The 27,843-nt window shown below is 55.4% G+C and overlaps 2 protein-coding genes across 7 annotated transcripts in view; one reads left to right on the top strand and one right to left on the bottom strand.

The window, feature by feature from the left end:
• Window positions 1-10,443, top strand: part of EPN2 (epsin 2) — an 83,354-nt gene extending 72,911 nt beyond the window's left edge. For all 4 annotated transcript variants that reach the window (XM_041770874.1, XM_041770873.1, XM_041770871.1 and 1 more), the window contains 4 exons: window positions 2,802-2,975; window positions 3,544-3,630; window positions 5,607-5,822; window positions 7,574-10,443. In XM_041770874.1, the coding sequence (XP_041626808.1) occupies window positions 2,802-2,975; window positions 3,544-3,630; window positions 5,607-5,822; window positions 7,574-7,872 (776 nt within the window). In that variant the 3' untranslated portion in view covers window positions 7,873-10,443. The remainder of the gene's footprint in view (window positions 1-2,801; window positions 2,976-3,543; window positions 3,631-5,606; window positions 5,823-7,573) is intronic.
• A 4,293-nt stretch (window positions 10,444-14,736) lies between these two features.
• On the bottom strand, window positions 14,737-27,261 carry B9D1 (B9 domain containing 1). 3 transcript variants are annotated; one of them, XM_041770596.1, is made up of 7 exons: window positions 27,068-27,257; window positions 25,359-25,427; window positions 23,155-23,266; window positions 18,755-18,851; window positions 17,779-17,841; window positions 15,356-15,423; window positions 14,737-15,158 (listed from the first exon to the last, which is right to left on the bottom strand). In XM_041770596.1, the coding sequence occupies exons 1-7, from the start codon at window positions 27,128-27,130 to the stop codon at window positions 14,797-14,799; spliced, it is 834 nt and encodes a 277-aa protein (XP_041626530.1). In that variant the 5' UTR covers window positions 27,131-27,257; the 3' UTR covers window positions 14,737-14,796. The 3 variants fall into 3 exon arrangements, with proteins under 3 accessions (XP_041626530.1, XP_041626532.1, XP_041626531.1); XM_041770598.1 differs by having other exon boundaries at window positions 14,737-15,049; window positions 27,068-27,250; XM_041770597.1 differs by having other exon boundaries at window positions 14,944-15,423; window positions 27,068-27,261.
• Between the last annotated feature and the right edge of the window lie 582 nt (window positions 27,262-27,843).

Here is a 27,843-nt window from a genome sequence, read left to right as displayed (position 1 = left end):
ATTTCACATTCCCACCAACAGTGTAAGAGGGTTCCCTTTTCTCTGCATCCTCTCCAACATTTGTGGTTTCCTGCTTTGTTAATTTTCCTCGTTCTCACTGGTGTGAGGTGGTATCTCATTGTGGTTTTGATTTATATTTCCCTGATGGCAAGTGATGCAGAGCATTTTCTCATGTGCGTGTTGGCCATGTCTGTGTCTTCCTCTGTGAGATTTCTGTTCATGTCTTTTGCCCATTTCATGATTGGATTGTTTGTTTCTTTGGTGTTGAGTTTAATAAGTTCTTTATAGATCTTGGAAACTAGCCCTTTATCTGATACGTCATTTGCAAATATCTTCTCCCATTCTGTAGGTTGTCTTTTAGTTTTGTTGACTGTATCCTTTGCTGTGTAAAAGCTTCATTTGGGGAATATAAATAATAGTGAAAGGGAATAGAAGGGAAGGGAGAAGAAATGGGTAGGAAATATAAGAAAGGGAGACAGAACATGAAGACTCCTAACTCTGGGAAATTAACCAGGGGTGGTGGAAGGGGAGGAGGGCGGGGGTTGGGGGTGACTGGGTGACGGGCACTGAGGGGGGGCACTTGATGGGATGAGCACTGGGTGTTATTCTGTATGATGACAAATTGAACACCAATAAAAAATAAATTTATCATTAAAAAAAAATAAATAATGAAAGGATAAAAAAAAAAAAAGAAAATGGATACTGAAGAGCAAGACAAGACTCACTGACTGTGCACACTCATAGTTTATGTTGGGACTGGTGGTCCCAGCCAGGATGATGAGATAGGAAAAAGGAGAGAAAAAATATAAGAAAGAACTGGGAAAAATTAGGCCATCATCATTTGCAAATGATAAGGTCAGATATGTAGAATATCCAAAAACTGTCCTCAGATAACTCTCTTAGAATTGAGAGGTATTAGAATTCTAAGAATAGGGGATCCCTGGGTGGCTCAGCGGTTTGGCGCCTGCCTTTGGCCCAGGGCGTGATCCTGGAGTCCCGGGATCGAGTCCAACGTCGGGCTCCTGGCATGGAGCCTGCTTCTCTCTCTTGTGTCTCTGCCTGCCTCTCTCTGTCTCTCTCTCAATCTGTCTATCATAAGTAAATAAATAAATAAATAAATAAATCTTTATTTATTTATTTTTATTTTTTTAAATCTTTAAAAACAAAGAATTCTAAGAATAAATAACTTGCATGAATTTTATTTTTTTTATTTTTTTCTTGCATGAATTTTAATGATTAGAATTGACAGTTTAATAAGATTGCAGGTTGCAAGAATCAGTGTACAAAATTACATTTTTTTCTGCATATAATAAATTAATAAAAATGAAAATTTTAAAATATACCAGTCCCTAGGAATAGATTTTATAGGAGGTGTATGAAAGAATCCCTTGTGGAAATAAAGGGGAAAATAAAAAATATTTTCACTGAAGTCTTCCACTTAAATCCTCACACAGTGCCACCTCCACCAGAAGTCAAGACTACACAGATTCATTCCTGCGCTCTCCCTTCTGATCCACTGACCCGTTTCTGGCCCTTTGCTTTCTGGATTATCCTCACAGATATGATTACAATAATAAAAACTGCTTTCTGGTACCTGATACCTTGGTCTTGTTCCTCGAGAATACTGTGGCTATTTACAGCCTTTTGCTTTTCCATACTCATCTTAAAATCACCTTGTCAAGTAAAAAAAAAAAAAAAAAAGAAAGAAAGAAAGAAATTAAAACCTTGCTGGGGTTTTGGTCAGAATTGCACTAAATCTCAGATCAATTTGAAGAAAGAGCTGTTATCACTATTAACAGCAAAGTCTCCAAAAAACAAAAACAAAAAAACAAAATCAGAGGACATTCACTTAGGTCCTTCTTTAAGTGAATGATTTGAAATGAAAGATTTCAGTGAAAATTTAAGTCAAAGATTTAAGTGAAAGATTAAAGTAAAAGAAAAAGAAATTAGAGAAAATTTAAGTGAGGATTTAAGTGGAAGACTTAAGTCACAAAGATTGGGGTGAGGGTTGCCACGGGGGAGGCACTCCTCCCTGAAAGGCAGCGGTGGCTTTTAAACATTGGCCGTGTCACTCCACTCAAAGGTGAGACATGGTACATGTGTGTGCATGCTTGCACCCACGTCTAGGTGATGGAGAATGGAAGGTCTCCACGGTAAGATTGACGCCTTACATTAGGTGCGCTCAGTTATTTTCCTTTTAAAATGTGCCAGTTGTGAGCCTCTAAATTGATTTGTCACTCCCTGTTTGAAAACATTGGCTAGGCACATAGGCATTTGTTTACCGTTCCTCTTCACATTGTCCTCATCTGTTTTATTCACCTTCTTTCTAAAGCAAAAACCACTCAAAGCAGGTGGGGACAGGGCGTGGCCGGGGCCTGCGGCTAGAGCGTCAGATGCCTGGGCAGGGCTCACTCTGCGGAGCCCTGTGGACTCTGGGGAGCCCTGTGGACTCTGGGGAAGGTGGACTTGAACTTAGCTCTAGGAGCTCCGTGGGAGACTGAGTGGCAGGCACTCAGGGAAGGGTTTCAGCTGCATAAACATCTCCACTGTTTGCTGTTGGTAGCTTTCCAGCAGGCTGGGCCCAGCACACTCCCCAGGGTAGGAACCTTCGGTGGCTGTCGGCCCTGGACCTCAGCTCTGTCCAGCTTTGCTGGCCTGGGACTGCACCCTTAGCGTGGCTGCCTGTCCTGATGTGGGGCAGACCCTGATGTGGCTCACGTGGCCTAGTGTCCTTTCCTTTCTCACCCCAGCTGGCCAGACCTTTCTGAGGACATAGCTGAGCCTACCCTGCCTTCCTACAGGTGCCAAGCCAGCTGCCTCTGTCGACCCATGGGGCGTGCCCACTGGCACCAGCACACACTCCGTCCCCAAGGGCTCAGACCCCTGGGCGGCCCCGCAGCAGCCTGCACCCAGTGCCGGGAAAACAGCGGACGCTTGGGCTGCAGCCTCAGCTGCCAAGCCCGTCTCAGCCTCTGGTGAGACTTTGCTCTTTGCAGGCTCTGGGAGCCCCTTGGGGTGCACTGCTTTCCCCTTTCCTGGCTCCTTGGCATGGGACCTGTGGGTTTGTCTGCACTTGCTACCCTTGTCACCTGCAGCCTTTGTCTGCAAAACCCCCCCTCCATCCCACCCCACCCCACCCCACCCAGATGCCATAAGCCCACCGTAAAGGGCGAGCTCATGGACGTTCTCGGCCCCTGCGCTTTTGTCCACAGGGAGCTTCCTGAGGGGGCCTGGGCAGGCAACCTTCTTGGTGGTACTTCCAGTAGCTTCCTACAGGCTCTGTCCAAGCCCCCAAACCTGGCTCAGAAGTCTCTCCACTATCAGCCCCTCCTTCAGTTTGGTGGGGAGCTGATGGGAGCAGCGGCACACAAACACTCCCAGACCACCAGGTGACCCCATGTTGCCCTTTGTTCTCCCCCATGAGCAGGTGTAGAGATCTCTCCCCTGCCTGCTGCCAGCACACCCCTAGGATTTAGCCTGGGAGTCAGAATCACGGGTATGTCGTGGTGCATGCACACTCACCAGCCTCTTATGTTCACCCAGGGGCCTTTGATCTGTTCAGTAATTTGAATGGTACAATTAAAGATGACTTTTCTGAATTTGACAACCTCCGAACTTCAAAAAAACCAGGTAGGTGAAGGTGGTTGTAGTTTCCATGATGTTCTGTTCATTTGTTACTGCAGTCCAGTTATTGTAGAAATAACCTGCTTTCAAAACCTATCAACTTCATGCATTTTCTTTGTGTTTTGATCTTGGGAGCTGTAAGTGGCCGATGGCGGTAATTCACACATCAGCAGTGAAATGTCAGGGGGTTGAGTTTTTCTTTCATCCTCTCCTAGTGTTGGGCCTGTGCTTCCGGTCTCATTCACCTATGTCTCGGTCCCGCCCCTAGGCCCCACGTCCTCTGCACAAGCCCCCCACCGCACCCCCTGCAACACCCCTGCGTGGGGGCCCACCGTCCTCCTGCCAACTTCCCACGGTGCCGGTTTTCAGAGACAGTCCCAGCTCTGGGCCTGGATAGGGCATCTCTGCCCTACTTGATCACCCCAGGTTGTGGCTCCCACCCAGCCCTTATCAGAGCCCTGGCGCATTGTCCCCAGGCTGGCAGGGCATCAGGGTGGGGTGCAGAGTGATCGGGTGGGAGGGGGCCGAGGCCAGAGCCACACCTCCCAGCCACATAGAGCAACTTCTCTCCTTTCTTTTTCCTCTCTCTGCTTCTCCTTGTGCCCCCCATTCTCCATCCGCCCTCCCGCCTCCTCCCACCGTGTGCCCCCAGCGGCAGCTACAGGCCTGGCTGGCCTCTGTCTAAGGTACGAGCAGCCTGGCACCCCTGACCGCCCCTTGGCCCCCTCTCTGCTCAGGGGACCAGAGGCAGCCTAGAACATGCTGCTTCGTTGGGGGGAAGGGGGGAGTGTCTTTCTTTTGCTGCATTGAAAAGACAAAATTCCATGCATCTCCTCGGCAGACCAAAGTGCAGCCTACTTGTCCTTGCCTGCCCGCGTGTACCTCAGCGAGAAGGCAGTGTGGCCTTGTTACATGGACATCTTGTTGTGCACTTGCAAAATCGTTGCCTCCAATCCTAAAGCTGTTCCATTGTAGAAAATGCAGAAAAGCTTATGGAAGAAAACAGAACCCCTCTATAATCCTACCTTACCCCCTCTGCCCTCCGCTGTGTTTCCTTCCAGCATTTTTTCTGAGCTCTGTTTACACGGCCTTCTTCTTTTTTTGGGGGGGGGTGGTCCAGCTGGTACTAGCATTGGATCCTGCCTCCCTCCCTCCCCTTTATGGAATAACGGGTTGAAAACATTTTCTCATGATGTTAAAAATGCTTTAGAACCTATTCCGTAGCAATACTTACTCGTATTGCTCAGCAGTCACCATTTTGCTCTTTACCCTCGGGGAGGACATTTTAGGTTGATTGCGGGTTTTGCTGAAGTACATAACACTGTGGTGAACATCCTTTTGTGTTTGAGTTCCCGTTCACATTTCACATCATTTCCTGAGACTGGATTCCTAGAAATGGCATTATCCAGTGGAGAGTATGACCATTTTTAAGAACCCATAACCCCGCTGCCATGTCGCAAAGCAACCCCTCCCCCCAGCCTGTCTCAGTACATCCTCTGTTGGCTGAATTTTTAAAAATAATTTGCTTTCTTCTCTATCAAGAAATTCATGTTCATTGTAGAAAATTGACAGTGAAAACCCATGCAAAACATGAAATGCCCATGCCTGGCTTGCAACCACAAATAACATCCTAATGTTTTTGGAGGATTGTGCAGTATGCACCGTTTTGTCGGTCGCTGTTCACCTGACATTGTGATAATGGCCCTCTTTCATCATGAGGCCTTATGTCCCTGCACTCTGAGTTTGGTTACATGAATGGGGGTTCTGTAAGCTGCCCCTCTGTCTGACTGTCCCTGGTCGGGTCTGTCGGAGACAGCACTGCAATGAACATCTCCATCTTCCGTGTGGCCACCTGGCTCCCCCCCACAATGTCTGTGTCTTGCTCGGGATGCTCCTGGGGTTGGTGGCATTGGATGTGGCAGTCTTGGTGCATCCCCCCCGCCCCCATACTCACCGTGCTCCCCTGTGTCCTTGTCTTGTAGCTGAGGCAGTGGCCTCTCCACCATCCCAAAACAATGGAACTACGAGCCCGGACCCCTTTGAGTGCCAGCCCCTGCCCGCTGCCTCAAGCAAGCCCAGCAGCGCCCGGAAAACACCCGAGTCCTTCCTGGGCCCCAACGCGGCCCTGGTGAACCTGGACTCGCTGGTGACCAGGCCAGCCCCACCGGCCCAGTCCCTCAACCCTTTTCTAGCACCAGGTATGCTCTCGCTGGGGGTTCCCTCTGCTTGTCTGCCCCCTTCCTGAGAATGGGTCTGGGGGGTGGGCCCCAGGCCCTGACCTCTCCTCCACCTCTGGGGGAGCTCTGCCTGTGGGACACAGAGCCACCACCCTCGGAGCCATGCCCGGATTTCCTAGGCCTCTATGGGGCCTCAGGGGGCGGAGCGTACATGCCAGTGTGTAGTTAGGGGGTTGGGCGGAATAGCCCTCCTCTCAGTTGAGAGCACGAAGCAGAAGCTGCGCCTGACTTGGTCCCATGGCCGGGGAGACCCTCCAGCGAGCACCACTTCTCAGTCAGCTGCAGAGGGCAGTGACGGGTGAGGGAGAACCAGACTTTGCTGCCCAACGTTCCCCTGTTTGGGGGCCATTTCCCAGGGACCCATGGACCCTCAGGCCATCTGAGGTGTTGGATTCTGCCTTTCTGGGGGGCCCCGCCCTCTTACCCCCATATCCCTGCTCCCTGCTGTGGGCTCTGTCTACAGGCCTGCTCTCCGCCCTCGGGCCTGCTCTCCACCCTCGGGCCTGCTCTCTACCCTCAAAGTCTCCGTGGGGGCTGCAGGACAGCCCCCAGCCCTGCTTCCGTGTCCAAGGCCCTGCCCTCCCTTGTGTGCCCTCCCAGGGTGCTCACACCCTCAGAGGCGCTGAGCTCCTCACCCTGCACGTGCTGCTCCCCCTGCCTGGAGTGCCCACCATCCACTCTTCCAGTGGGCGGTCATGGTCATGCTCAGCACCCAGCCCCATACAAGCCTCTCCCTCTAGGGAGCTTCCCCCACCTTGGTAGGCCAGCAGGGCCTCAGGCTCCCCAAGGGCCAGCCTCTGTCCTATTCAGGGTGTTCAGTTTGAGACCCTCCCCCAGAAAGCAGGATCTGAGGCCCGACACCACAGCCCCTCAGAGGACCCTGCAGGGAAGGACCCCAGGACTGAGAAGAGCTGAGGGTGGCGGCCCCTGGGCTCCTGCTACCTCTAAGCACGCTTGGCTCTGGCAGGGTAATGAGAGGGGCTGGTGCGGGGAAGGCCAGGCTGTGCCCCAGCAGGGCCTGCCCCCCAACCCCCACCCCGGGGTGCGGTGGTAACAGGGAGCACCTCTTGGCCCTGGCCATGGGGGGCTCCTCAGCAGGCAGCCGTTGTGCTCAAGGGCCGGGCTGCTTGGGAGACGCAGTGCTGGCAGTTCTTGGGTGTTTTGGCAGAGTACCAGGAGATGTTTTCTCTAAAAGCTGGGGAGAGGCTTTATGATGTGTGATAAATTCTGGAAGCACTGAATAAGATCAAGCTGCGTCTGCTTCTTGACTGCAGGGCTTCTCAGAGCCTTTATTACGCCAGCCCTTGGGTCCCAGGGTCCAGTGTGGAGACTGCCACTCCCAAGCCTCTCACTGAGGTTTCCACCTGGCCCTTTGCACTTCTCTTTCCCAGACACCTGTGGTCACAGAGCTTGGCAAACACAGTAAGGGAGCGGTGGCAGCTGTTTGTTGCTGAGGGAGTCCTGGGGCGCTGGCTCTGAGCAGGCGTGTTCCTGGCACTGCCGTATTCAGGCTCTGTGACTCCACACGAGTCACTTGGCTTCTCACGGCCTTAGTCTCCTCATCCAGACATTGGAGATTCAGGGAGTGGGTGTATGTGCCATGTGTTGGTTGGCACTGCCCTGAGCTTCTCCAGCCCTTGGACTTGGGGGGGGGGGGGTGGGCAGGGTATCTTTCTGACTGTACCCATCACCCCTCCTGGTCTCTTCCCCAGGTGCAGCTGCGCCCTCGGCCCCCGTCAACCCCTTCCAGGTGAACCAGCCCCAGCCGTTGACGCTGAACCAGCTGCGAGGGAGCCCAATCCTGGGGACCAGTGCGTCCTTTGGGCCTAGCCCAGGTGTGGAGCCCATGGCGGTGGCCTCCATGACCTCCTCAGCCCCACACCCGGCTCTGGGGCCTGGCGCTTCCTCCCTGACGCCGCTGGGCGCCCCCTCGATGAACATGGTGGGCAGCGTGGGCATTCCTCCCTCGGCATCTCAGGCCACCGGCGCGACCAACCCCTTCCTTCTCTAGTGCCCAGGACTGGGACCCACCGCAGAGTGAATGCCCAGAGCATCTGTGCCTGAGGACGCCGAGCAGGGACTCGATTGTGGAATGGTGTCCGAGAGCGTGTGTGTGGGGGGTTGTTAGAGCTTTCCAGTTCCGGCTTCCTGGTCAAAGGGTTGTCTTCACAGCCCCGACCCTCAGACTCAAACGGCGGCAAGCTTGCTGGACGTCAGACATGGCACATGGGGTTCCGCACCTTCTGAGGCTGCCTGCCTGCCCATCCCCTGCCCACAGCCCTCGGGAGGGGCCCGACCCGGCTGCCTCCCTGCTGCCTCCCAGGCGCGGGGTCCTGGTCCTGGAGATGGGCTAGCTCTCTGGGGCCTTAGACGAGGAGGCAGGTGGAGGCAGGAGTTGTCAGCGTCACCAGTGTCGCCTTCACCCCGGCCTCTCAGCCTGAGGGCCTCTGGGACACCGCCTGGCTCAGGCCTCAGGACGGCCGCCCTGTCTCTGCGCTCCCAACCCCCCCGCCCCCCTCCCCCGCCCCCCAGCGCTAGCAGCACCCCAGGCAGTCCCGGGTGTGGACAGAATGAAGCACCGGCGCCATGAGACACTGACCTTTAGGGGAAGTGGTTGTGCATATTTTATTTTTCTTTGACTCGTGTGAGTTCAAAGTAAACACCACCGTGAAACAACTCTTGAATTAAATCCACTAGAGCAAGCTTTAAACTAATCTGAGCATAACCCTGCCACGTGGCTCTATGCTTGTATACGTTTGCACATATTTTGTTTAGTACAGTTTCATATTTGAGTTTGCAGAGTTATCTAATAGTCTTTTTTTGGCTAATATTTTTATAACGTGGTTCTTATTTAACTGTCTAGTTTTGATAGAATTTACCAGGTCTGGCTGAATTAAGATATTGGCACATGTCATGTTAGTGGTTTAAACCCTCTTATTTATGGTTTTTAACTCTAAGAAAATTTAAATAGGAAGAGACAAAAAAAAATGCCTTATGGAAAAAACTAAAGCAAATTCTTTATAGGGAAAAATACGGGAATTTGATTACACAGAAAAGATGATGTATATTTAAAACAACAACAAAACCTACAACAGCAACAAAAAGTCTCAGCCTCCAGTTGCCTTTTCCTTTCTTTTATTCTCTTTTTTGGTGACTTACCAAACTGATTGACCTGCAATCTTTTGGGCTAGATCCTGAAAGAGGCTATTTTTCTTACTGCTACACCAACATCAAGTTAAAGGAAAAAAACCCTAATGTATGAATGTGACTCACCAGTTTTTATCAGCTAATTTCCCTTTTGTAACTGAAGGCATGCACAGATCAACAAGGACTTCCGTTGGACAGTGGAAATTTGAAACGGAAGAGGCATCTTGACCCTTGTGTGTCTGTGATCTCCTCTGTCTTAATCCGCACTCAGGGTAAGGATGGGGATGGCATGGTGTGATGGCAGGCGTCGTGGGGGGCCGGCCTCCAGGCCGCGAGGGTGAACGACCAGGGCTGGCCCTGACCTACCCACCTGCTAACTCCAGACACACACTGCAGACTTAAAAATAATCAGCTCTTATTTTGGAGAGGAAAAAAAAAAGTCATTCTCACACAATAGATTTTTAACAAACATGCACTAATATTACCTCCTTCCCAATTTCCTGCTTTCCTTGCCCCACTCACCACTAGGAGAAAAAGTATTGAAGTCATGAAATAAAGACCAGAAAAGATGTGCTTCTCCCCAGGGAAGGGACCCCTCCCCTCGCCGCCTACCCCAGCCCTCCTATCCTCCTCCAGTGAGTTTGCTGGCCTGCGTTCCAGTCTTGCTTTCCACTGTGGACTTCTCTACCCCGACTCCAAGGGCAGCCGACCCCTGGGTGTGCCTCCACTCTCCCCGGTTCCGGGAGGGGATCTGACCCTGAGCAGGGCATAGGAGCACCAAGAGGCCAGGAGGTGAGCAGGCCGAGTTAGAACGGCCTTCCCCAGCCACTCCTGTCCCCCATCTCTAAAAGCTCCCCCATGCTGCGGCCCCAGGAGCCACCCCGGAGCTCCTGGCCAGCCACCCCCTGCCAGAGCCGGGGAGCTGGTGCTGGGCTGTGGGCTCCAGCCCACTCCAGCCTCTTCCCACCCGGGGAGGGTGGAGACAGGGAAGGGCCCACAGGTTGCTCCCCTGGGAGGCGCTTATACTCATGGTGCGACCTGGACCCCTTCCCAGGCCAGTAGACCACACCTGATGACTTGGTCAGGGATTCTTCTGTAACAGCCAAGAACCCTTCCTGATTTGACTTTGAGGCCCCAACATTCTAGCCACGGGGCTGCCCAGGCCCCAGAAGACCCCTCCCCGCCCCACTCAGTCCCCCGGCACAGGCCCGTCCCCGGCGCCTTGTCCCTGTTGCCTGCTGCACTGATCATGAAGCCACCGGCCGCTGCCACGCGTGTAGTACACATGCCATCACACTCCCTCCTGATGGGCGCTGTGTGAGGGGGTGTCACCCAGCCGTTTTCTCAGTCTCAGGGGCCGGTGGCTGGTTTTGAACTTGTGTTGACTATTGATACTTATTTACTGTACAAATATAATTTATCATTTGTATCATCATGCGGTTTCTGGCTGTGTCCTTTACTTGCCCCCACCTGCATGCACAGGAGACGGGCGAGCGGGAGCTGCTCCTGGTGCCCGCGTGAGCCCCCATATGTTGGGGAAGGAGACAGGCCAGGAGGCAGCCCTCGGGACACCATGACAGGCAGTCTGTGAGGGCGTTGGTGGGTGTCCTTGGGATCCTGCCATCAGAGGACACAGTGGCTGAGGGCAGGGATGGAAGAGGTATTCCCATTGCAGGTGGATGTCTGGCCCAGGCTAGGGCCCAGCAGAGATCTGCTCCGGGGCAGCCTCACACACCCATCTCTCTGCCGAAGGTCTGGAGGCCCGGTGTCCGCTCAGGGAGCAGGACTTGGCCCGGGGCCCAGGGAGGGTTTGCGAGCCGGGTCAGTGGGCAGCGCCGGTTTCCAGACACGTGCTGTTACGCTGCCTTAACAAACCACCTGTCCGTGGCTTAACGATACCCATTTACGTCTCACAAAGTCTGGTACCTTCTTGGGCTGCTCTCCACCCTGCGACGACTCCACCTGTGACCTACGTGGCCATCGGGTGGCCACGGAAGGGAATGAGTGAGCAGAGTGAGGAGGGGGGTGGTTTGTAGGGACCTGGCAGTGGCTCCTCCCCGTGGAGGAGCAGGGGTTTGGGAAATGCAGGCTTCCTTTGTGCCCTGGGGGACAGGAAGTGGGTCAGGTTACCACATGGCTGGGTTCTGTCACTGCTGGCCTTCTGGTCACCAAACACTGATTTCATTCCACACAGAGCATATCCCTTCCCCAAGGGGAAGCACCCTAGGGTCGCTTACAGAATCACAAGAGGTCACGGATGGTGGTGGTTTTAAGTGACAGCATTTGGGGCTGTTTGTTACATGGCGGTAGGTAACAGGCACACACATAAGATTCTTCCCCAGAGGCAAGCCCGCCTTAGTTCCTTGCCGCCTTACCCCCATGCTTTCAGCCCATTGGCAGCTGCTGCTGGGGCCTGTTTGGGATAATGGTGGGAGCCTGATCCTTAACCAGGTGGTTGAGTTGCTTGGCCCCGTGACAAGTTTTCCTGGGACTTCAGTGCTCACAGCATGTTTCCTTCTTACCTCTTCCCATTTGACTTCAAGAAGACGTTTCCTTTTTCCAACCATTCTATTTCTGTCCTTTCTGCGTGCAAACAGGCCTTTTCCTTCCTGAGCTCACAGCTTTACTGTGCTAGCTTCTCAAATGCAGCCGACAGTGCCTCCCACCCCACGCATCCCATTACCTACCCCTGCCTGCCCCTGGAGCTGGTTCAGCAGGCACAGAACCTGCCTCCCACGTCAGCACGAGCGTCTTACCTAGTTTTGCACTCACCTAATACAGCTGTCCTGCTGTCCAGCCTTTTATCTGTACTCTTCCTGCCTGTCACCCAACTGTACGCCACATACACTTGGTTTGGGTTTTGGTTATACTGGAAACCCACTCCTGATTGCAGTTCCCCCGTCAAGACTCAAATAGGCTCTGCAGAAACAACCCCCAAACTCTCTGTGGGAGAATGCAATAAGAGTTGCTCACAAAATGCCCAGTGGGGACGCTCCTGGCAGCTCAGTGACCCAGGCTCCTCCCTGCCATGTTCCGTCTTCACACCGTGGCCTCCAGGGAGCCAGGGGGAAGGATGGAAGGATCACCCAAGGGAGGTTTTGCGTGGACCAGGCCTGTAAGTGCTGAGCATCCTTTCAACCCCCTTTCTTTGGCCAGAACCACTCCCAGGGACCCATGTGTATGCAAGGGGCCTGGGGAATGGAATCTTCTCGTGAGCCCAGGAGAAAAGGAGATGATGTGCTGAGCACACAGCGTCGTCTCCGTGGAGGACAGAATGGACAGTGAGGGGAGAACCGTCCTTGGCGGACGGTCCCAGATCTCCGCCCTGGAAGCTCCCCGCCTCCTGGGCACAGAATGCCCTCAGCCTTCCAAGTTTCTAGCCTTTTCCTGCCTTGACTGGGAGAGGCATGGGGCAGCTTTCTGAAGTGACGGTAGCTTTCCAGACTGGGTGTCGGGCACCTGTTGGTCGAAACTCTGCTCGTGGCACACTGGAGATGTCCGCAGTTCTGTCCGTGTCAGTGTTGACACCTACAAATACGGAACTCTAGCCGCGGGCAGGCGAGCGGAACTGTGCAGGAGGAGGTGTAGTGATGGCTGGCGTTTATTTTGAAATACACTAAAAACAGGCCAGGTGGAAGCAGGGACAAGAACACAAGTCCGGGCAGGTGGCAGGTGTGGAATTGGGGCGGCTGGCGTCCAGCTGGTCACGGTGACCTCATTTCAACTTTTCTGTGTTTAAACATTTTCAGAAGAAAATGATCAAACTGCACCGTGGAAAAGAACGGGAAGAGGGTGAAGCGCTCTGTCAAGGTGCTGGCAGCCCGGGCCCTGCGACCTGACACCAGGCCTGTCAGGATGGGTTTCTGGGCAAGGAAACCTGAGAGTACCTTGAGGGCCCAGTGTCTCCTAGGACCTTAGGTGGGACCACAGTGTCTCTTGGGGCTGGACATGACAGTGGAACAGAGGAAGCCCTTGCTTTTTTAAAGAAATTTTATTTTTTTATTGTTTTAAAGATTTTATATATTTTTTCACGAGGGACAGAGGGGCAAAGGAAGAAACGGGCTCCCTGATGCAGGACTCAATCCCAAGACCCTGGGATCATGACCTGAGCCAAAGGCAGAGGCTCAACCACTGAGCCCTAGGTGCCCCAAGAAATTTTATTTTTTTATTTTTTATTTTTTTTTAAGATTTTATTTATTCATGATAGTCACACAGAGAGAGAGAGAGAGAGAGGAAGAGACACAGGCAGAGGGAGAAGCAGGCTCCATGCAGGGAGCCCGACGTGGGACCCAATCCCGGGTCTCCAGGATCATGCCCTGGGCCAAAGGCAGGTGCCAAACTGCTGCACCACCCAGGGATCCCAAATTTTATTTTTTTAAAGTAATCCCAAGCCCCAGCATGGGGCTCAAACTCACAACCCCCAGATGAAAAGTTGCACACCCCACCCACTGAGCCAGCCAGGCACCCCTCTAGGATGGTTTCTGTTTCCCCATGAGCCCTTCTGCTGAGGGTGATGGCTACTGGACACATGAAGAGGAAAGACACAGGGAGTGGAGCTTCTCTAAGATGCCAGCGGAGCTGGCGGAGGAGCGATGGGTCTGCGTGTGGCTGTGAGGGAGCCCTGGCTGCAGACTGAGCAAGGCAGGCCTGGGGCTGGCTGCAGTGATAGTGCCCCAGTCAACTGCTCCCTGTCACAGGGTGAAGGAGATGGAGGGACACAAGGCCCAGCAGTGGAGGGTGTGGGATGAAGGTACCTGTGATGACCCTTGTGAACTCTAAATTGGGCCGGGAGGAAAGGGTTGGAGGGATGATGGGCAGCCCACAGGGTTGGGCGGGGGAGGGCTTGCAGGACCAGGCCACGAAAGACTCCTGGCTGTGGACCACAGGAAGACCCACAGGGCGGGGAGGGTGATGCTGCTTGGGTGCGGATCTTGGAGACCCAGCCATCACTGGCGACGAGAGGTAGGCGCTGGGATGGGTGGCTGCTGAGGGGTCAGGCCAAGGGCACTAGGGAGGTGGCGAGGAAGAGGGTAGTTGACGGCGGGCTCCTCTGCATGGACCAGGACAGGGTGTCAGGAGGAGACAAAGCCCAAGGGCAAGGGAGGTGGCAGCCAGCCCGGGTGTCCCAGGAGCGAGGAACGCTAGTGAGGGGTGGGGAGCTGCATACGTCACCCCGGGGCCGCAGGGACACAGCTGGGCCAGCAGAGCCCCTGCTGAGGAGGGCTGCGAGGGCCAGTGTGGCTCTCAGCACAGCAGAGGTAGAGGGCACCAACCATTCCGAGGAGGGAGTTAGAATCACAGGACCAGACCACGGGTCCCAGAGCACACGGGGCGTGGGGGGGCTGCGACAGGGGGCCCGAGGAGCACAGAGTCCCGGGGCCGTGGGGATCTGCGTGGGGAGGGCTCAGCTCAGCGGGACTCCTGCTGTGAGACCAGAAGGCTCGGGTGCCAGCAGCTTCGGGCCTCTGGGAGGGCTTCCGCCCTGTCCTCGGGGCTGCAGGCCTGGGGGCCAGCAGGGGACAGGCTGGGCCCCCCTGCAGCTCCTGTCGCCAAGGAGGAGCGTGTCTGGCTGGAAGATAGGCCACATGGCCGATAGTGGCGGAGCCAGGCCTGAACCAGACTCACATCCCAGTTGGGCCATCGTGTGGCTCTCGGGGCAGCCGTGTCCCCTGAGCAATGCAGGGATGGGGGCAGTGCCAGATGGAGAGGCGGCAGCTCCAGGCCTGGGTTCTGTGAAAAGGTGATGCTTTATTATCAAAATCTGCCCCAGCCCGCCCGAGGCTGCACATCAAGCACATGGATCTGTGGCCGGCTCTCCGGAAGGACAGCCCTGTGTCACCTGAGAGCCGCGGGGCCGGATGCAGTGGTGGTGGTGGTGGCTGTGGCCGGTGTGTGCCTTCACCGGGGGAGGCCCTGTGGTGGGCTGGGCCCTGGGGCGCCCTGCGTGTCGGGAGGCCCAGTGTCGTAGCCCAGCTTCCTCATGTCCTTGGTCACCACGTTGAAGAGGAGAGTGACAAAGCCCTGGGAGTGGACGCGGGTCACTGGGGAGAGGACGCCAGCCATCAGCCAGGCTGCTATGGGGATGGCTCAGCCTCCATGGTCTCTCCTGCCTGGCCCACACCCCCCACCAGGAGGTGGGGGGGGCCGCACCTGGACAGACAGTGGGGGAAGGGGGTGTGGGGGGTAGGAGGGTGAGTGCTGCTCCGCCGAGAGGCCTGGGGCTGCTCCCACAGTCCGCCCAAGTGCCTGGCTGTTCCTTGGCTTGCATCCTGTCCCTCCCAGGCTCCAGCTTGCCCATGGCAGGGACGGGGGTTGGGGTGGGTGATGGTGAGGAGACCAAGCCTTACCTTCCCGGCCTTCCCCCTGAGCCACCACCTTGGGGTCTGTGTACTCGGGCCGCCGTCCCATGAACCAGCTGGTTAGACAGGAGAACCTGGGTGAGCAGATCCTCAACCTGCTGTCCCTCACACCCGAGAACTGGGCTCCCTCCTGGCTTTAGAAACCAGCAGCCCTCCTTCACCCCTGCCCCAGGGCTGGGTCCTGGGCCGAACCTTCCCACGCCAGCTCCCCCTGCTGTGTGTGGCATCACGGAGGCCCGGCAGGCTTCTACTAGGCCTGTGCTGTTCTCGGCCCTCCCATCACAATCACCCACAGCTTTGAGAGAGATGTGGGGCTGGGGGCACAGAGGGGACAGCGGCTGGGTGTGGGCAGCGTGACCCCCTCCGTCCTCCCAGGGAAGGAGGGCCCTGTCCCGGAGTTCAGCATTGGCATCCTTGGGGTGGGTAGAGAGGTCAGCTCTGTGCTCTCCACTTCCCTCTCCATAGTGTGGAATCCAGGACAAGTCACTTGCCACCTCCGAATCCCTGAACCCCAGTTCCTCTCATGTGTACCCAACGGTACTGAGCTCCCGGGGCTCCCAGTGAAGGCACTTGGTCAACTACCAAGTGAAACATCAATCCTACCATTTACAGTTCTCACTCTGAGATTCATGATCCTCTGACCCACAGTCACAGGGGAGGGCTGTGGCACTGGGGGCCCCCAACAGGCCCGCTGTCAACCTGCCCCTCCCAGGGGCCCCACTCTGTAACCACCCCCCTTTCAGAGGCTAAGGGCAGTGCAGGCACTTGCCTGAGGCCACAGGCAGCCAGAGCCAGGGCAGCTCCTTCTGGAGCAGCAGCCTCACCTCCAGCGCACCCACTCGAGCCGGAAACAATCTAGGTGCACATTCCTGGCTGGGTGGGCCCGGCAGACTCGGGTGTGCACCCGTCCAGGGGAGGCCGGGAAGGCAGCTGCAAGCAGGGGGCTCCCCGCGGGCACAGAGGCCCCTCTGTTGTCTGTGGAGGTCCCCGCAGTCCAAGAGCAGGCTCTGCCCTGTCTTCTCCTAAAGTGGCCGACCTGGGAGGGCTGGCAGGGCAAGGCCACCCTCCCAATGAGTGCCTGGCACCTTCCCCAACCAGGAGGTCCTTGACTCCACGCTGGAATCTCCCCTTGGCTCAGGCCACCCTGAGCCGCCCCTGGTCCCTAGCTGAGCCCTCCAACGAGGGTACCAGTGTCCACTGGTGCTGCCCAGGGGTGGGGTTCTGGCCCCGGTCTGTACTGGACAAAGCAAGGACTGTCCCCTGCTGTCTGCAGGCTGCATGGACAGCCACTAAGGAGGCTCACCTCCAGAGACAGAGGGGGATTGGAAGCTAGGGTTCCAGCCAGGTCGGGGTGGCGGGCCACCACCTCTCTGCCTCAGTTTCTCCATCCAAGGAGTGGAGCTCTCCAAGTCACGGGCATAGGAAGCAGTCACTGTGAGCCAGGCACCCCACAGGTTCTGCCCCGGCCAGCACAGCGGTGTGGGCTAAAGCCCCAAACCCTCCCGTACCCACTGATGGGCACAGCCCCGTTTTCCTAACGGCCCAGCGGGGTGGGTATTGTCCCCTCAAGCTGACACTGGCTCAAGGCACCTTCCCATTATGCTGGCCTCTGGAGGGGCTTCTGGGGGTGGTGGGATTCCCCCCCTTCCAGGCCTCAGAACTCAGGCTTCCTGGGCCCAGGCCCAATGCGGTCCCTGTGCCCAGCAGACCCCTGGCTGAGCCTCACTCCAACACCTTGGGTGGTCCTCCACTTGCCCACATCCAGCTGTGAGCAGAGGGCCCATTCCTGGCTGACGACATGAGGAGCAGTAGTGGCTTGCAGCTGAGCCAAGCTGACAGGAGCTTCTGTACCCAACCTTGGGACAGCCAGCCAGCAAGGGCCGGGCTGGCGGGCCCTTTAAGCTCAGACTCGGATGTGGTAAGGGGCAAGAGGCTCCCTGCCTCTCTTCGCCTTGCTTGCCACCCCTTGGGCCTTGCATGTGATGCTTGCAAAGCCTGGAATGTTCCTTCCCCAGATTGCCCACACTGGCCCTCACTTCTGCTCGACGTTCTGCTCAAATGTGAAACATTTTCAAACAGATGGAAATTGCCCGTCAGGATTATTATTACAGTTCTGTTTGGCTCTTATTGCCATATCCTCCTGTGTCCCACCTCCTTAATATCCTATTATGTGACAGGCTTGTCCCCATCTGACAAGACTATTGGCTCTGACACCAAGGCCGGTAACAGGACATAGGGTAAAGGTGTGCAGCCTCAGGCAGCTCCAACAGCGGCTGAAGGGAGCCCTGTGGCCCTGAGAAGCCCCATAGCACCCGTGTCCACGTGTCCCCAAAGACAGTGGCTGGAAGATCCCACAGGGTGACCCGGCGAATATGCCATTGCTCTGCAATGGTGACGTGCAGAAAACTCACCTCGTAAACTTTTGCAGCTTAGATGTGGATTCTGGGACAAACATGGGGATGGTCCTTTTGTGCCTGAAACAAATGTTCTCATGGACAGATGTGCTGAGTAGCAGGAGAGAGATGGAACTTCCCGAGACTCCAGCTAGCAGGAGCACTCAATCAGGCAGGGCCAAGTCTGAGCCAAGGACAGCCTCCCAGGCAGGAGTGCTGTGTGCAGGGGGTGAGGTGGAGGAAACCGGGCCCACCTCGCACAGCCCAGAGTTCGGGGGAGTCTAGTGGCTTTTAAAGGGTCTGGAGGATGCTGAGGTGTCCAAATCCTCTACCATCTGTGATGTGGGCAAAGTCCCTGACCATTCCCTGGACTACTTCCCCCCCTCCCCTAAGTGCAGCCACCTGCCCCCATCTGCCCTCAGAGCCTGGAGTCCCGCCCCTCCCCACCCCAGCCCTCCTCTACACTCGCCTTCCCTCACATCTTGTACTTTCCATCTCAGCAACAATACTCAGGGCATCTGGCTGTTCCTCCATCTCCCTCCACCTTCTCCAGACAAACTCCTGACCTCTGTGCCCCAGATACCCTGTGTCTACACTGGTCACTGTGCTTCGCACAAGACAGCCGCATCTCTCCATCTGTGGGGGCTCCCAAGGAAGGGCCCAGGTGGTCACACAGGATGCCAGCAGGGCCGGGCACAAAGGGGCACTTGGGGGGCAGGGGGCTCGTGGGACAGAGCCGGGGAGACACAAGAGGAGCAGACTGAGCATCTGAACCATAATCGCAGACCGCCTATGCACTCTGCAGCTGGACCCAGTGCTCCCTCCTGGGGCCTCCGACACCCCCCCCACCCAGCCTGCCCCCCAAGCCGAGCTGCGCAGGCCCCTGGGGACCACAGTGCACTCCCAGCCCCGCTGGGGGTGCCCTGGTCCTAAGCCAGATGGCCCAGCAAGGGCTGGACTGTGGCCCAGGGGCCAGGTCAGAGCCACCACCTACCTGCCGGGTGAGAAAGGCACGTGCACTGCCCCGTAGCCTCGGACCACATCATTCCCAAACACATCTGGTCCATACACACTGAGCACGATCTGTGGCCCTTGGGAAACACAAGACAGGGGGTCAGCAGGTGGGGAAACTCGGGGGAAGGCAGGGTACAGAACAGGGATGGCCTAGGGGCGGTGGGCTGCACAAGGGGCAGGGGTGGGCGTGGGACACCCCCCTTCTCCCTGGAGGGCTTCTGCTGATCCAGAATCTGGGGAGGTGGGTGGGGATAGCAGTGGGGGGCACATCCTGCCAGCTAGGCCCCCTGCTCAGCCCGGATGCCCAGGGAGTCACAGGGCGAGGATGCTGTGCTGATCCTGTACCTTGACAAATGCAGGGAGTACCCCCGAGGGCACTCTGCTTCTCTATTCAAGGCACAGGGACCCAGCTGGGAAGTGAGCAAAGGGCCACCTCTTGGGAGCCTCCTTTCTGATGGGGTGGGGAGCGGGTCAGTTTCCAGCGCCTACTGCATGGGCTTGTGGGCCAGAGCAGCTGACTTCGGGGTTCTGTGGGAGAGGTCAGAGGGGAAGACAGACATCCCATGCACTTTCCCTTAAGTTATCACACCAATCACATGCGTTCCCTGTAAACACTGAGGTACATCAGGTCCTTTCCTCTGGGTCAGTATATTAGTCCTCTGAGCATAGGGGAGAAACCACTTCCCGGGTGACAGGTGAGGCGAGGGAGGCCCAGGAAGCCATCCTGCCAGGCTGACCCTGCAGTCTAGGACAGGCCTCAGGCAATCACCTCCCCTCCCAGCCTCCTGGTTCCCTCCCCCCTAAAACCTGGAGATTAGCGAGGCTGCAAAGGGGGTGCTCAGCAAGCGTCAGGGACAATAGGTGTGTGTCCTTCCCATCACTCCCCCTCCCCCAGAGGCAGCCACTGTTTTGACTTGATGAAAGCACTGCTTTTAACGCTTCCCTGCCAAAGAATGCATCCCAAACACAGATTTGGTTTTATCCTTTTTAAAGGAAAGATTTTATGTATTTAATTTTGAGAGTGAGAAAGAGCAAGTGAGCTAGCAGGGGGAAGGACAGAGGGAGAGGGAGAGAATCCCAAGCAGACTCCACACTGATTGTGGAGCCCAATGCGGGGCTTGGTCTCAGGACCCTGAGATCATGACAGCAGACACTTAAGCTAATGAGCCACCTAGGTGCTCTGGTTTTACCTACTGAAAAAACAAAACAAAAAACTTTATACAGATGGAATCATACAGTCTGTGTATTGGTATCCAGCTTCTTTAGTTCAATATGTTTGGGAGATTCATTCGAATTGTGTTGTGTATGAGATGTCACTTTTTTTTTCAGTGCTAGAGAACATGCTAGCTATGGACAGACCACGAGGACATGGTTCACTCCTGTGCCGATGGACATGTGGGTAGTTTCTCCTTGGGGGGCCCCCGGATGGTGAGACTATGAACTCTCTGCCACTCTGCTGAAGCTCTTGCCCCATGTGTGCACATGTTTCTGCTGGGCATGCCTATCCACACAGGGTATGCATACATTCGGTCTGAAAACAGAACATGGAGCTGTCTTCCAAAGGGCTCAGGGGGCACCTGGGTGGGCTTAGTCAGTTAAGTGTCTGCCTTTGGCTCAGGTCATGAACTCAAGTCAGGGTCCTGGGATTGAGCCCCATATCTGGCTCTGCACTTAGCACTGATTCTGCTTGTCCCTCTCCCTCTGCTCTTCTGCTCACTCTCTCAAAAAAAAAAAAAAAAAAAGTCCTCCCTTACTTGATATCATGGCTCTAGTGTTCTATGCTCTCTTCCTAAAGTTTTCCTGCCATCCACCTAGAACTGACTTTGGTGGATGTATGGTACAAAGCAGGGCTTAAGTTTCACGTCCTGTGCATATCCCGTGGTCCCAGCACCGTTTATCAACAGGATCCGCTTTCCCTTCCTGCCTCCCAGTGCCCTTTCTCAGGAATCACCTGTCTACACAGGCTTAGGTCTAGCTCAGAGCTCTCTTTGGATCATTTGCCTATCCTTGGGCCTAAACTACACTGTCTTCGTTATTCTGCCTTATAACTCATCTGAAGTTCGATATGTAGTACAAGGTACATTTTGATATTATTGTGAAGAATTTCTTTTTAAAATATCACTTTTAGGGGCACCTGGGGGCAGTCCCTGCTCAGCGGGGAGCCTGCTTCTCCCTCTGCCCCTCACCCTACTCATGCTCTCTCTCAAATAAATGAAATCTTAAAAATAAAATACCATTTTGAATCACTTTTTATGGACAAGAGAATACATATCCTATTCATTTTTATACAAAAAGCCACTGGTTTTTTACTATTTCATATCGGGCATTCATGCCAATTTATTATTTCTAGTAACTTATCTGTAGGTTATTCTGCAAATTCGACACACATAATGCCACCTATGAAAAGCAACAGTTTTATTCTTCCTAATTCCTATGCTTTTGTTTGTGGTGGTGGCAACAAGGAAATCTTTCACCATTTCACTTAGAAAAGGTGATGTTTGCTCTAAGTTTTTTGTAGACAGTCTTTATCCAATTAAGAAAGTCTCTTTCTACAAGTGCCTGGGTGGTTCAGTTGGTTGGGGTCCAACTCTTAATCTCAGCTTAGGTCTTGATCTTGGGGTCATGAGATAAGGCCCTGAGTTAAAAAATAAAATAGTTTCCTCTATTCCTAGTTTTCTAAATGTTTATCATGGATAGATGTTGAGTTTTATCATGGTTGCTTCATTATGGGGATGATTATGACTTGCCTTCTTTTAAAGCACTGAATCACGTTGGTTGATTTCAGATATTATATAAGCTTTGTACCTCTAGAATAAACCATTCTTGTTACATCCCTTTTACACCCTGCTAGATGTGGCTTATGATTATTTAGTTTGGGGGGTTTTGCAACCATGTTTCAAGGTCTGGAATGATCCGGAGCTGGGCTGCTCCCACTTCTCCCTTCCTCCCAGGGTGCAGCAAGCACTTCGAGGTCTTGGACCATTTTCCTGATTCTTGTGCCTCGAGCCCAGAGCAGGTGTCAAAAGCCTCGATCAACCTCTGGATCACCTCTGGTGGAGTCAGATAATTCTCCAAGGGGCAATGTGAGTGAGACCACATCTCTAGATTTTTGTTTTCTCCTAGATCTTGGCTGGGGAAATCTCCAATACTTTGCTGGCTCTCTGATGCCTTCAAATAGTTGTGTTTGTTTTCACTTTTTATTTTTGAATATTTTATTTATTTGAGAAAGAGTGAGAGCCAGAGAGATCACAGAGGGTGGGGAGGAGGAAGCAACAGACTCACCACTGAGCAGAGAGCCCAATGTGGGGCTCAATCCCAGAATCCTGAGATCGTGACCTGAGCTGGAGGCAAATGCTTAACTGACTGAGCCATCCAGGTGCCCGTGTTTTCACTTTTTAATACTATATTCGCCTCTCCTAGGCTTCCTCAGCAGCAGGAGACTAGGCCATAATCTAGTCCTGCTCCAGGAAACCTACGGAAGCATTCTTACTTGTGGATAATGACAAGATGGCAGTCTCAGCCCAGGAGGACCTCCAGGCAGCCCCTGTTCCAGACCCCCCACACCCAGTAAGCCTCGACCCCAAACTACATGCCGCAGAAAGGTCCAGACTATGAAATCAGACGGACCTGAAATCCAATCCATGCTCAGCTACTAGATAGAAGGCCAAAGGCAAGTGATGTCACTTTTTTTGCATCAGTTTCCAGATGTGGAAAAAGAAACCAAGAGCAATCTATCCACCACATAGGATTAGGAAGCTAGGATAAGAGCACATGGGGTGAGTATTCACAGCCCCTCTGGAGCTAACCCAGGCCTTTACATGCAGTAGGCGCTTATTAAGTAAGAGTGAATGATAACTACCAGGCAAGACACACAGTAAACACTGCAAGCAAGGAGGGTTCTGGGGAGGAGGTCAGGGATGGCAGAGGGAACAGCACAAACCAAAGCTCAGAGAGGCGGCTCAGGGGTGTGCACAGGAGGTGCACGTGGCTTTGGTTTGGCTGGAGCACAACACGTAATGGCAGGTTGAGGGCCACCAGGGTCAGGCCTGCCGGCTGGACTACAACATCCCAGACCCAGGCTCTGCCTTCCCCCGGCACAGAGGCTGGAGCCTCACCTGACACCCCCTGAGCTTCCTAAAGGTCAGCTCCACCACCAGTCCATGAGCTGGGGTGGGGGTGGTGGGGGGACATGGAAGGAAATAGCCAGGTGGCAAGAGAGCACATGATGATGCTGGTACACAAGGGCCCAGGAATTGGGCAGAGAAGAGCTGAGAGAGGACAGTGGCGGCAGGATAAGGCCCAGCTGGCCCTGGGGGCGCCTCCCCGACCCGGTCCCTGCTGGGGCGGTGGGGGAGGAGGGGGCAGGCCCTGCAGACTCACAGCCATAAGGGTTGGTGCTTTTAAAGGTGACATCGATGGGGAAGTTCCACACCAGCGCTCGCCGCACATCTTGGCTCTTGGATGTGATCTGTGAGATGCCCTCCTCCAGACCCTGTGAGGACAGTGACTGTGACACTGCCTGCTAATGATGCTGGCGCTCCAACTGCCACACCCCTGCCCTTACCTCGGTGGCCAGGTGGGAGGGCTGGTTTTCTCCCTGTCTTCTGGCAACACACTGTCTTCCACATGACGGGGACTCAGAGCTAATGGAGCAGCTCCTAGGTGTCTCCAGCTTTTATTTGGAGCCAGACGACCTGGAGAGCTGCCTGGGTGTGGGTTCTGGAGTTCCCGTCCCCTCAGCTGAGGAACTGGCCCCGGCAGGTTGTTCCCTCTTCCAGCACAGGTTCCCCAGACCTTTCACATTGGATCCTGTGTGCCTACGATTCTATCAAGAAACTGTGCCAACTTGGCTTCTTCCTCCACCCGCCAACCCAGTTGGAGCTCCCCTGCTGAGCAAACTCCTTGATCAAGCCTTCCATACTCACTGGCTCCAGCAGCATCAGTGACCCCAACGTTGCTCTCTCTGTGGACAGTTCTCTGTCCTCAGTTTACCTGACTGTACAGCAGCACTGGACACAGCTGGTGGCTTTCTGACGCACTCCCCCTGGGTGGATTCTGGGACACCATATGTCTGACTTTGGGTCTTTCCTCCTCACAGCGGTGGGGGCGGGGGCTCTCAATGTTGCTGTCACCACTTCCTCCTTCATGTGGAAGTGTCGTGGGGCTGATTCCCAAACCTGCATCCCCAGTCTGGTCCCCATCTCGGGCCTCCAGGGCAGCATGGCCCCACCTCCACTGCTGACCCTGCACCTCCCCCCGGGTATCTGGGGGGAAACCTCAACCTCAACACATGCCAGGCTGAGCTCTGGAAAGTTCTCCCATAACTGCTCTACCCAGTCTTCTCACCGAATGGCAGCTCTGATCCCAAGTGCCCAGGCTAAAAAGCTTGGTGTTATTCTTAACTCTTTTCTCTCACACCTCACATCTGTCCAGGAGGGAACCCTGTTGTTTCCATGTTCAAAATATACTGGAAATTCAACTGCCTGTCACCCCCACCCCACCCATGGCTGCGCCTTGTCTGCGCGCTGTCTTCACTCCTCTGTTTCTGGTAACAATCCTTGGTCTCTCTGCTTTGGCCCTTGCTTCCCATCTACTCTGAACACAGAAGCCAGGATGCTATGGAACACACAAGGGGGGTCACTTTGTCTCTGTCCCAGACTCTCTGAGGGGGTCCCATGTCTGAGTGAGGCCGTGGTTCTTTTACTGACTCACTGTGTCCTACAAGGCCTGTCCCATCCTCAACCCCCCTGCTCCATCTCCAGCCACTCTCATCCCTGCTCATGCGCTTCACTGGCTACACAGGCCTCCTCCCTGTGCCTTGGGCATGCTGGGCACGCCAGGCACACCAGGCACGCTCCCACTTCAGGGCCTGTGCACCTCTGCCCTTTCTTGTTGTTGTTGTTTTTTACCTCTGCCCTTTCTGCCTGCACAGTTCTCCCTACGGACCTCCATGTGGCTTGTTCCCTTCCTGCCTTCACCCTTTACCCAAAGTTACCATCTCAGGGAGGCCTTCCCTGGCCACCTTACCTAGACTCCAGCTTCTCTCTACCCTCCATTCCTCCCTTCCTGACTTTACTCTGTCCCCGGCACTTTTTCCTAGAACATATTAGAACATCAGTACTTATTGTCTACCTCACCCCACGAAACTGGGACTCTGGCCTGGCTGTCTGTGGAGACAGATTGCTCTGAGGCCGGTCTTGCAAGCAGAGCTTCTATTCGGCCTCTTGACTTCCCAGAGTCCTCCTCATGGGCTAGGAGAGGGACAGAGGACCTACCGCCCAGATACTTCCAGGCTGGCCCTCGGGGGCCTGTGCTACCCACACATTCCTCTTTGCTGCCAAGTGCAAGTTCCCAGGACAGGGTGTGTGAGCGACCACAGCTTTGATCAGGAGCCTGAAGGTGGCTGCATTCTCTGCTCCAGCTTTACCAGGAACAAAGTCATGTTTGGAACCCCCTGAGCTCGGTGTCTACCTCTCAACAGTTTCTGAACTGGAAGACGAAGGGGTATGGTGGACATCGACACCTTCAGAAACCCCATTAGGCATGGAGGCTGTGAGGGAGGGAGGCCCAAGAGCCCAGCTTACCGCCGTGGGGGCCCAGTCCTGGCCGTACACAAAGCAGTACTTGCAGTAGAGATCATCATACTCAGGAAACTGTAGGAAGAAGCACACACAGGTTCTGTTTACAGGGATTGGGGGGGGGGGGGGCACCGCGGTGGCTAGCTAAGGGCAGCCAATAGGGATGCTGACACTGGGTGCCTGGGGTAGAGTCTAAGAGACAGCCGGGGATGGGGACACGGAGTTCAGTGGAAGGGTTGGAGTCCAAGGGACAGTCCCAGGCTGCGACCACCCTTGAGCCTTTGCCCAGGCTCCACCTTGTCTGACATGCCCTTCCCATTCCTTTTTTTTTTTTTTTTTTAAGATTTTATTTATTTATTCATGACAGACACAGAAAGAGAGAGAGAGGCAAAGACACAGGCAGAGGGAGAGGCAGGCTCCATGCAGGGAGCCCAATGTGGGACTCAATCCCAGGTCTCCAGGATCACGCCCTGGGCCGAAGGCAGGCACTAAACCGCTGAGCCACCAGGGCTGCCCTGCCCGTCCCATTCCTCCATCTGGCAAACTCCCTTTCATCCTTCAAAACGTTCTAAGGTCCACCCCACCCCCAGCTCTGTCAGCTCCTGGTCCTTCCCTCCACCAAAGCTTTGATGCCTTCTTTATTTCTGTCAACCCTGTTTGACTGTTGAGGAGGGAACAAGTGCAATGACCTTTCTGTGTCCCCCAGAGCCTGGCACAAGGGGGCATAGAAGAGATCTAGGGAACGTTGCTGAAGTGAAAGGATGCTATCAGGACATGAAGTATACACAGGGCTGGAGCTCAAGGCCTGGAGAGAGGGAGCGTCCCAGAACTGAGCAGGAGGCACAGTGGGAGTGGCATGGGTGCTGACAGAGCAGAGAGGCATGATCCAGCCCAGCCAAGGGCCCCTAATGGGACAGAACTGAAGAAGGGAAGGCAGTCTTGGACACTAGGCCAGGGGCAGGTGGACAGGGTGGGAACACGGGAGCATTATCCCGATGAAACAGGGAGGCAAAAGAGACCTAGTAAGAGGTCCTGGCAGAGCTCTGCCCAAACCATCTCACTTAATCCCCACAATACAATAAATACCATCTTCCAACAGCCTGGAAGGGTAACGAACCAAAGTTTTGGTGTCAGGCAGACCTGGGGTCAAATTTCAGCTTTGCCACTCCCTTTGGGCAAGTGTTCCCATCTGTAGAATGGGGAAGCTAGTAACACCCACTTCACAGGGTTGTGGTGAGGGCTGAATGCGCAGTGCTGGGCACCGAGTCCGGCACACGGCGAATTCGTGGTGCACTTATATACATAGAAATACGACAAATGGGTCTCCCCAAGTGTAGGCGATGGAGAGCAGCGTCCGCGTCGGTCAGACCCTCCCCGGACCTCTCCACCACCCCCGTCGTTGGCGCACATTCACCAGATCGCCTCCATTCTAACCCAAATGCAAGGACCTCAGGGTTCAGAGTGCAGAGCGCTGGGGGGCCGAGGCCCAACAACCCGGGCGAGTCTCCGCTCCTCCCCTTACACCCGCGTTAGGCTCCCGCCCGGGACTCAACGGAACGGACACGAGCAGAACCAGGGCTCACAGGCCTGGTCTCTCAAACGCTGGTTCCCCTCCCCCGCCTGACCGGACAGACGCGCCTCTCCGGGGCCACGCAGCAGCCCGGGCCCCCGCGGGTGACTGGGGGGAGGGCGGGCGGGGGTCCCCGGCCGCTCACCTGGGCGCTCTCCACCTGCCCGTTGACCATGAGTAGGAAGACGCTGGGGCCCGCGGCCGCCATGGCAGGGCTGGGGGAGCAGGAAACGACTCCCGCGACGCGCGGGGCTGCTAAGAGGTGCCGGGTTGCCCTGGAAACCGACGGCGTGGCGCGTGGGACACATTTCGTGGGAAGGCACCTTCGCGAAAGAAGGCACGGGAGCGGCAGTGCGCAAGCGCAGCCGGCGGTTGGGGGCGGGGCTGGGGCGGAGCTCCGCAGCCCCACCCGTCTCCGGGGAAGCTGGAACGGTCCGCCGGCGGTGTAGAACCTAGGCGCGCCGCCCGATCGGGTCACACCCGCAGGGTCGCGTGTCCACTCTGCCCCGGCCGCGCCCGCCCCGAAGGGCGGAGGCGCGCCCTGACTCCGGCCGGCCGGAAGCCAAGTGGGGCCGATGCCCTCCGCCGCGAGATGGCGCTGTGGCGCTACCGGGAGGACGGCGGCGGGGACGCGCGGAGGGGAGCCTGCGCGGTGCAGGTGGATCGCCGCCGCGAGTGGAGGTGACGCGCGCGAAGGCCGCCAGTCAGGCCGGGGCTGGGCCGCCCGGTTGGGGACTGCGGCGGGTCAGGGGGATGCCCCCCTGGGGCTTTGAGGCCCGTGTCCCCCACCAAAAGTTCATGAAACAAACTGGGGAGGGCCTCAAAAAACCGAGTTACGGCTCCTCGGTGTGAAAGGGGGAAACGGAGGCCCACGGAGGAGCAGCACCTGGCATCCCAGTCTTCCAGCCGTCGGAGGAAGAC

Source organism: Vulpes lagopus, chromosome 10, assembly GCF_018345385.1.
Source record: "Vulpes lagopus strain Blue_001 chromosome 10, ASM1834538v1, whole genome shotgun sequence".
NCBI lineage: Eukaryota > Metazoa > Chordata > Mammalia > Carnivora > Canidae > Vulpes > Vulpes lagopus.
This window is presented reverse-complemented; position numbering and strand designations above follow the sequence as displayed.

Bases quoted from the DNA above. Each gene is read 5' to 3' on its own strand.
- B9D1 (XM_041770596.1), bottom strand. From the start codon at position 27,130: ATGGCGGCCGCGGGCCCCAGCGTCTTCCTACTCATGGTCAACGGGCAG. The intron at 23,267-25,358 runs GTAAGCTGGGCT...CTGTCCTCACAG, and splicing joins AGGACTGGGCCCCCACGGCG to GGTCTGGAGGAGGGCATCTC. The intron at 17,842-18,754 runs GTAGGTGGTGGC...CATTTGTTTCAG, and splicing joins GTGCCTTTCTCACCCGGCAG to GCACAAAAGGACCATCCCCA.